At 38.7% G+C, this 10,010-nt stretch overlaps 1 protein-coding gene across 4 annotated transcripts in view; it reads left to right on the top strand.

Moving 5' to 3' along the window:
- Positions 1-2,661: 2,661 nt before the first annotated feature.
- The window catches only part of HABP4 (hyaluronan binding protein 4), a 148,044-nt gene continuing 140,695 nt past the window's right edge, over positions 2,662-10,010 (top strand). For 2 of the 4 annotated variants that reach the window (XM_053702413.1, XM_053702412.1), the window contains exon 1: positions 2,662-2,774. In XM_053702413.1, the coding sequence (XP_053558388.1) occupies positions 2,750-2,774 (25 nt within the window). In that variant the 5' untranslated portion in view covers positions 2,662-2,749. Of the gene's footprint in view, positions 2,775-2,887; positions 2,968-10,010 lie in introns of those variants that run through there. The other 2 variants (XM_053702415.1, XM_053702414.1) reach the window with 2 other exon arrangements.

Here is a 10,010-nt window from a genome sequence, read left to right as displayed (position 1 = left end):
CCAGTATCCCGTAGACCACTGACCTTCTTCCCATTCACTTTAACCAGTTGCCGGTTATTCCGGTGGGCAGCTTGCACAAGGTCTGCCTCATGTAGGATGCTCCAGCATTCTTGCGCCTCTACGTAGCGCGCCGCAGGCTGAGGATTACGTGGGATTCCGCCGGCGGGTCTTCTCCAGGACTGCGCTTGGTTCGCTGCGTTTAGGGGACACTCTGGTCTTTTGTGCCCTAGTTGCTTACATCTAAAGCACCGAATAGGTTGTGAGTAGCACCGCGAATTGAACAGGGCTCTCTGAGGGTAGTTCGTGGCCGGAGGCCGTGTGGTATAGCGGTGCGCCGGGGTTTGGTAACTGGCAGCTGCTGGGGTGACTGGGGGTCTGTACTCCACTCTAGCAGGGGGCTTAGTGGTAGCAGTGTCCAGTTTGCGGGCATCCGTATACTCATCTGCCAAGCGAGCCGCTTCCTGCAGGGTGGAGGGTTTACGGTCCCGAACCCACTCTCGAACTCCTGCGGGTAACTTGTCGAAGCAATGTTCCAACAGGAATAGCTGCAGCACCTCTTCCCCAGATATGGCTTGGCACCCCGCTATCCAGTGAGCTGCTGTGCGGTGCACCTTACATGCCCACTCAAGGTAGGAATCTCCAGCTAATTTAACAGTGTCTCTGAACCGCCTCCGGTATGCCTCCGGTGTAACCGCATACCTGGAGAGCAGAGCCTCTTTTATAGTATTATAATCCCCGACTTCCTCATCTGGAATGGCCCGAAAAGCCTCACTGGCCCGGCCGGATAATTTTCCAGATAATATTGTGACCCAGTCCTCTGCGGGTACCTTGTGTAGTGCACATTGCCTCTCAAAATCCGCAAGGTACCCATCAATCTCTCCTTCTGTTTCCAGGAAGTTTTTAAAAGCTGCAAAATTTACTTTTCTCTTTTCCATCTTAGTCAGTATTGTAATAATCCCCCTCTTCCTGAGGTTACTGGCTTGTGTAGTTGCTCTTCTGGGCGATAAGGTTCATTCCGTCGCTTGCCACCAATTGTTACGGTACCAACAGGATACCAAGGGTTAATACCAGGGAACAACGTCCTGCATAGGGAATCAGCAATTCACAAACCAGCCAGTTTTCAGGTTTAAACAGAATGTCATTTATTAAAGGCTATGCCTAGTATTTATGCAGGTCTGCCCCCCCCCCCCCCAGATGGGGGTTGAAAGACTGTTGTACATTACATGGAGGGAACAAGCCCTTTGACATGATACAATAGAATTATATTACTTAAACACTTCAACCACGACACTCTTGGCTCTTCTTATCACTTAGGCGTTTTCTCTCTGAGGGTGATCAAACAATGGAATTCTTATCACTAACTAAATTATGGTTGGAGCCAGCAACTTGTGTTTAGAAAATAGTTTCTTAAAGCTAAACACAGTTAACTCCTTCAGTCCTGACAGAAGGGTGTGTCACAATGGGTATCTGTAATTCATTGTATGGGGTCCTGGGGTTGGCAAGCACATTAGCTGGCAGTCTGCGGCTGCCACTGCTCATTGTATAAAACTGAAGGCATGCTAGTATTATCACCAGGGGTTAGATATCATCATTACCAGAGGTAGGTTAGAGAGGTCACCATTACCTGAGGTCAGAGTGTATACAGCCTTCTTACTCCTGCTTAACCCACACACCATTCCTTTTACACAGGGAATCTAACAGGTATCTAACCCTGGGAGAGAAAAGCCATCTGCTTCTGAGTATGGGCCCAATAGAATTAAAAAAAAAAAAAAAAAAAAAGTTTTTTTTTTTTTAAATGCCTGGGGCAAATCGGGACAGATGGCTAGCAACTCGGGACAGACCCCTAAAATCGGGACAGTTGGGGGGTATGGGTTCACATATTATTTGTCTTTCTAATTTTGATTCTGTGTTGTAAAAATAACCATATGCCCAGAATGTGTTCCAGAGACTGGGTAGGTGTAAGAGCTTGGTGCTGTAATCTGTATAATAAACTATGGATAACTCTAAATTATACTATTACTTTCAAATGGGTGTGTTTTGATTGCAGAACTGAGTGGGTGGAACAGTTGAACAGTAGTAGGTCGTCAATACTCCAGTAACCTGCTTGCTTGCTCTGCTGCAAAGTGTCCCTGGAATTTTTTTTTAAATGTTGGCAACTATGCTCTCTCTGTCCCTTTCTTTCCCCTCTTCATTCTAACAACTTGAAGTTTGCAGAGCATTATGATGGTTCATGTAACAATCTTCCAATGCTATTATTTGATTCAAATCATAGCTGACGCTGTAAATTTACACAATATGTACCTTTTGTATTGCAAATACTATTGTGTACACAGTACAAATATGTAAAATCTAATAAAAATAAAATTACACAAAAAAGTCTGAATCATTCCTTTTTATTTAGAAGACAAAGACGTAGAGATATGCACTTTTCACATATCAGGTGCGAGAAAAAGGCACTAAATCAGATTTTTCGAGCCATTGCACAAACAATAACAAACTCGGCCAATCAACACGTGTCCAGACTAAAATTAGAAAGCCATGAGTTTGCTCTAGTAAATAATTAACAAGCTCATCGTAGGTAGGAGAGGTCAGCTGATTGGGCAACAGGTATAATATAAGGCGGAGCACAGATTACGAGCAGACCAATATACCAGGCTATGATGTAATATATACCGCTAACTGGGCGGTGTCTACGGCTTCTACTTGGCGGGTTTACTTAACTTTACTGTCTCTTCTTGCAGGTGAATCTATGCAATTGGTTAACTACGAAAAAGGTAGGTTAAAACGGAGAATCCATTCTGATTGACAGCATATAATCCTATAAAATAGGGAAGGGCGGGGTTATTTGTGACGGGAGGCTACTTGGTAAGAAGGGTGGTTAGTTTAGCTCATTTCTTTTCAACATCCTGATCCATTTCCTGGTAATGAATAAGCTGCTATCGTCTTGACATTTGTTTACCGAACCTGGTATAGTGGGCTGGGACGTTTGTCTTTGTGACACTACACTAATACTCTGCGTACTATCTTCTCGTACTCTAAGTTTATAATTGTTCTCTCTCCGCTTATGTATTGCGTGATAGATATATATATATATATATATATATATTGGTTCTGACATTTTTTTTTTTATATATAATTTTCCCCGAGTGTCACGCACGATCATATTTAAGGGGTTAACTTTAATGCTGTTTAGAAGTACATTGTTTGCTACAGTTTTACTCGGTCTGCGTAGGTTCGCATATGCTTAGGATGCTGGTTGTAGTGTCTACCAAGGAGGGTTGTGTTTGTGTTTTTTTTTTTTTGTAGCTTAATCCTCACAATGCTGTCTTTCCATGGACCTCACCTCTTGTTGACAGAGCTGTGCCTGTCCAGCCAAATGCACCTGGTTTGCCACCTCTACTCCCCAGAAGTCCTGCTTAGTATAGCTGTAGGCTGGCTTACATGCATGTGTAGAAGGAGCTCTGTGATAACCGAGAATCAACTACCATCATTTATTTACATATAAACATTTTATTATGATATCAAAAATACAATTTTTAAAGGGGTGGGCTGAAATACCTGGCTTGTTCTTGCACCCCTAGGCCAAAAGTTGCCAGTCCTCCCCTGGTCACTCTACAATGCTTCCCTCATATGTTTTTGTATTTTGGGATTGAGTTATTAATGGTTCTTCTAAAACTGAAATGCAATATCTTTCTGTAGTAAAGTTGTAGTTTAGTGTCTTGTCCCAAATTCGCAAGGTACTACATTGTGGTGGGGCGCATGGATAAGTTCCCTGCTGCTGTTGCGGCACCCGGGAATGATACTGGAACAGAGTAATTTCCACGGTAATATCTAGGTTTCTGAAGTAATTCCCATGGTAAAAATATAACATGTTTGGGTAAATGTGGAGTTGATAGCTCTTTTCCAATATCATTCCCTGGCGACGCACCATTGTCCCCTGTCCCCCCCACGGCGGGATGTGATACCTTCCAAATTTGGGATACTAAACTATCCCTCTACCCTTTCTGCAATACCCCTTCTTTTTTTTTTTTCCTCCAATTGCAAGAACTTTTTTGGTTTACCAGTGCCTAAGACCTAATACTACTGTTTGTCAATGTTACCGGTGTAAGTAGTTTGCATAAACCAAACTTGGGACAGCATCCGTTTTCTATTGAAGGTTTTTTTGTTTGTTTTTTGAAAATTTTATTTAAAGGGTTAGAAATTTTTCCCATTTGACTCTAAACTATTATATTGACTAATATGAATGCAATTAAATTTGTTTTTTTTTTTTTAAAAAAAAATTTAAGCTTTTACATACCTTATTTTTAGCATTAAACTATCATGAAATGAGCAGTAATGACCGCCCATAAAATGAGGCATGGCTCATGTAAATACAGCATCCGCCCCCCCATCCAATGGTGAAGCGGCTGGATCCCTTCATTTTAATTTTACCTTCAGTCAACATCGCATGCGCAGTCTCAATGTTAATGTACAGCTGTTCACAGCCTATTCATCAGTATTGGAGGGGCAGCTTGAGCTTCACACAGACAAATCGGAGGAGACAGGGAATAGTAAAGTAACTTTAGCTGAGACTAGCTGTGCATGACTTTGTCCCAGTTCAGCCCTGCAATAACAAAAGCAGCGTTGCGTTTGTACTAGAATTCTTCCCTGCTCGTGATTTAGTGCATCTTTGCTTCAGACTTTGAATATAGCAGCAGTGTGAAAGCTCTGTTTATTTAAACTGTCCGGCTTATCTCTTCCTTGCTGTGTTTGATTAGAGAGGGCTCCAATTCCACATGAAAGCAAACACAGCAAGAGGGAGGGGGAGATGAGTCCGACAGTGTAAATAAACAGAGCGCTCATACTCGCGCTGTACAGATACACTTCATCATAAACAGGGAAGAATCTTAACATATGCACTGTTGATGCCGGCCGGTTTCTGAGATACTGTGAAACAAATCTGTCAGGTGGCTAGAGATGCTGCTCTAGCATACTAGTAACTTGTGTTCCTGTCTCCTCAGTAGACTGCTGAAAGCGGTGCTGGAGACAGAGGGGCGAGTCTGCGCATGTTTTCAATGTAAATAGTTTAATTGCGCATGCGGGCCGCCATGATGTTTCTACCTAGGTAGAACATCGTATCAGGCTGCATAATAAGTAGAAAATGGGTTTGGCGCAAAATTTATTTTTCTATTAAAATTTCAAGAAATAGAAAGAAAACTGTACAAAGGTCCCAATTACAAATGGCTTTATTATAAAAAGAAGTTTTGAATGAGTTGAAAATATTTTTTAGGTTTACTATCCCTTTAAGGAAAATTGTCATGTAACAAAAATGAGACTGATGATAAAATTGAAGACTCGCAGGTCCTAAAGTTTCTATACTTGGTAGTTTAAGTAAGTTAAACATGTCGTTCATATTCATTTTAATACTAATCAGTACTGATGAAAGGGGGTATTGGAGGGGGAGAGAGAGTAGTCAAGTTGTGGCATTAGGTGTCCATAAAGTGTTACATTTTGTTCCCCAATCTACCCAGGTGAGCTCAGAGGTCAGATTTGTTAAGTGGAAAATACTTTTTTTTTTTTTTTTTTTTTTTCCATCATGTAGATGTATACCATAGAATTCAGACTCGTGGGCCAGCTTGCTGGTGATTCTCTTTTTTCCAGGATTTGGCTATAGCTGCCTTAAAGGGACGGTATACACCAATTGTCATATAACTGCATGTAATAGACACTATTAAGAATACGATGCACAGATACTGATATCAAAATCAAGTATAAAACCTTTTAAAAACTTGGTTTAGCTCTGTTGAAAAGGTAGCTGGAAAGCCCACTGAGTTGTAAATAAGACCCCTCTTTACACAAACAGAAGCAAGCTGGATTAGTTATCAAAGTATCCTCAAACTTTGGGGCTTGGTTAGGAGTCTGAAAACCAGAGCAATGTTTTTAAAAAAAAAAAAAAAAAAAAATAATTAAATAATAAATAAAAAAAAGCAAACCTATACATTAAAAAAACAAAAAAAACTTTATGGGCTATATAAATGGGTCATCTACAAAACAGTTATGCAAAGAAAAAAATCAGTATGTCCCTTTAACAGTTATAAAGAGGGAGATGCATAGGTATGTATGGTGTTTTAGGGAGACCGTGGGTCCCAATGTGAAGGAGAGCAAGGGCGGCTTTCTGGGCAAAGGTAAATTTTTTTAAGATTCCTTCTTTATAATTATGAAGGACTGTAGCTCAAAAGACATTATGAAATAATAAAACAGCTTTTATTTGTCACAAAGTTCACAGAACATGTTTAGAAATAAAAATATTACAATGAAATATATTAAAAACAATAATAAATAACAAATATAAAATTGCAACCAACCAAAAGTGCCATACAGTAAAAAATAGAACAGAATACAGTTTAATCATGGTGAACAACACTATGGGCTAGATTACATTTGACTGGTAAGCTTTACCAATGCTCTCATTACACGTCCTACTCCATTAAAGGCTATGGAGTTGGAAATGTGAACAGAGCATTGGTAAAGCTTACCAATAAAATGTAATCTAAATCTAGTCCTATAATTGCAGGATGAGTGTTCATTGGGATTAACTTAATTTTTCCTATGAGTACTCTTCCTGCAATTATATAAGCTAAGATGTTCCTCAGAGTACAGTATGTTTTGAACATAATTGTGCAAGATGAGAACTTGCAGTATAAAAGGCAATCTAGCAATTAGAATCATTTTTCAAAAGTTAGTGGCAAGTTCTTTTTAAGGAACAGAAGCATCTCTGCATGTTCAGCTAGAAGTCTGTTTTTGCTATCAGTAAGGAGGTTCAACTTTCCACACCACTGCATGGGGCAGAAATATATTTTTGGGCCATTTTAGCCAGAGCTGGAAATCTCAGTTTAACTGCCCAGTACTTCAGGGGTTTGTCTGAACGCAGTACAGTGATCTCTCCTACAGTAATACAAATAAGAGCAATTTGTATTGGCAGAACAGTAGTAAACAATTTTTAGTTTAGTCTCCACTCCAGCTTTAAATGAAATGGTGTCAAGGTATTTGAAATATTATTAAATAATATATAGAAGTATATTTATCTTTATTTAATAAATCTGTAGATGTGCACATGGTCTGTAAAACAAAGGATTATTTCTAAGAGATCTCCCACACTCATTGTTAAAGTTATGCAAAACAGACAGGTTCAGTTCTCCCCCACTTCTTCAATTACACAGGAGATCTTACACTCAATATGCTAAATTATGCAATTGTATAATTTAGCAAGGAACTTAAAATTAACACAGTTTCAGGAACCTCTGTATGATTGCCTGGGAACCAATGTTAAATGACAGCACTTTGATACAATGGAACATTTGGCCTGCCTAATTTAATACAGTCACTTAAAGGAATGTTGGGGGAAGTAATTTTGAAAGACAACAGGATACAGGCCCATATATGGGTTTCCTCCAAGGGAAATGCCGATCCGTCTGAAAAGATGTGAGAGATGCAAACATTCTTCAAGGGACTGATAATTAGCACAGATTTGTTTGAGAGACTCGGGCTGTGTGGCTGATAACACCAGAATACACGTGACACAGACATTGTGTCTGGGGTTAGAATAACATAGCGAAGACACATGGCTTACATTATGATTTCAAAGCAACTGTAGTATGATTTCAAATAAAATATACTAGGAAAATAAATACAAGACATACATATTTTGAAAGCATGAATATCTTAACCTCTGTGTTTTTAAGAATATAAATAGATGTTTGTGGACCTAAAAATAAATGATTAATAATACTTAATTTTATTTCAGATGGACCGTAGACATATGAAATGCTTAAACCATTTGATAATTGTTTCCATTTCTATTGCAGGCATCAATTCATATATGCAGAAATTGTCGGACAAGTGAAAGAAAACATATTAGAATATGTAAATGCCATTAATTTCAGAATAATTGGCAGTATAAACTAATATAATACAATATAAATAATGTTAGACACATGTCTCATATCAAAATGACCAGAGAGGTAATATGATATTACCCAGCTGCGATTGGTATTGCAAACTTATTAATATGAAGAAAATTATGGTAGTTATTATACATTTTAAAGAAAGAGGTTTAAATGTATAGCTGTGTTTTTGTATTTTTTGTCATGCTGCATTTGTTTGTGCTGCCTAATTGTAATGCTGCCACCCGGTGTTGCCATGAGGACTACAGCCAGAAAGCTTTTTGGCTGTTGGAAATGGGATATTCAGATTATCCAATAGAGGGACAAGGTTTCGAAGGGCCACCCATATTTCACACCAATGATTACACTAAATAGTGCTATGCAGGAAAAGGTGGAGAAGACGGGCTGCTGATTTTTGTAACTGACTGAAACTGTTTTGCGTGGGACACAGTCAAACTATAAAAACAAAGTGGGCCATATTTCTCCTGTTCCATTGCAATTACACTTATTTTTTATGAGGTGTGAAAAATCTTGAAGCTGGATATCATTTTGGTAACGTGTATATATAGAGTATAAGAAAAGGGCTGCTAATTACATGTGATATTTTAAAGTCACTGCAGTTTAAAGATACAGTTTTCTGGGTTTTGTAAGATAAGTTATGTGCATAGTCAATTTGTATTTAATAGATTTAAAGAAGCAGTGTGTTTTTCAAGTTAGCATTTCTCAGCCTATATATTGTATTGTTGTTTAAATCTGTATCTGATTGGCTAAGTAACTCATCTGTGCAAGTTCTAAGATTGTAAGTTAATTTTGTATTAGGATTACAGTTAAATAGCAAAATATATATATATATATTTATCCTATTGCTTAAGAGCACAATTCAAAATTGTATTGCTTGGATGTTAAAAGATTTGTAAATAAGGTTGGTGTTTAAGATAAGCTGATATATTATTGCATAGCATATTTAAATAGTTTTCGAACGCATATAATATTTCATTTCCTTTTATTGCAAATATATTTCAATATGTTCATGGATATTAACTAAATAAAAGAATTCAGATATTTATATTAATTGTATGGTCTAGTAGATGCCTGGTTGATCAGGGTTTCTATTTTTTTGTATTGTGTTTATAACCCTGCCATAAGCTGATAAATATTATTTGGATAGCACTACAAAGATTTTCATAAATATACTGACAATGGGAACATGCAGTTTGAAAAAAAACACCACATGATAGCATATGGGTAGTAAGTGGAGGTATCGGTGCATTTGCACGAGTACAAGAACTCATGCAAGTACTTGGTATCGGTACCGATACTAGGATCGGTATCGGTGCAACCCTTGTCACGACGTCGGCAAAGAGTGCTATCTTGTGTGTTGTGCCAAACAAGGTGATTCAGTCTGTTTATCCATCCTAACTTGCTCTGACAGATGCTCTATCGCCAGGGTAAACAAAAGGGATGAGAGGACAGCCCTGTCTAGTGCCATTTGAAATTGAGAATAGAGGGGAGTGATATCCTAGACCTTTAACTACAGCTGTATTATACAAGTTTAAACTGTTAAAATATTCTTTACAAAGCAAACCAAATTGTAACCTTTTACCAGACATGACGAGTCCGCGTATTTCATCCTTACTTGTGGGATATCGCCTTCTGGTCAGCAGGAAGTGGCAAAGAGCTCCACAGCAGAGCGCTGTGTGTGTGTGTATATATGTGTGTATATGTATATGTTATCCCCTCCCTTCCCTCCCCCCTAGTCATTCTCTTTGCCTGTGTTAGTGATAGGAAGAGGTAAAGTGAGGTGTTAGTTTAGATTCTTCAAGTTTTTTTTTTATTTTAAATGGTGCCTATGTGTACTAATTTTTATTCTGGGCAGCTTTTGAAGGACCAATTGCTGGGAACTTGTGGAGTTTTACTCTCACTACGCCTCCCTTATTGGTGTTGCCTGGAGATGGACTTGGTGAATTTGCCTAAGGCGTTTTCTCTTATCCACAGGACCTCTGGAGGAGATAGTGGACCTCCTGGATACTGTGAGTGATTTCATGCTGTTACTCAGCATGGAGGTAGGTGCAGTTTTATTTCAGGGGC

The sequence above is a fragment of the Bombina bombina genome, chromosome 2 (genome assembly GCF_027579735.1).
Source record: "Bombina bombina isolate aBomBom1 chromosome 2, aBomBom1.pri, whole genome shotgun sequence".
Classification (NCBI taxonomy): domain Eukaryota; kingdom Metazoa; phylum Chordata; class Amphibia; order Anura; family Bombinatoridae; genus Bombina; species Bombina bombina.
This window is presented reverse-complemented; position numbering and strand designations above follow the sequence as displayed.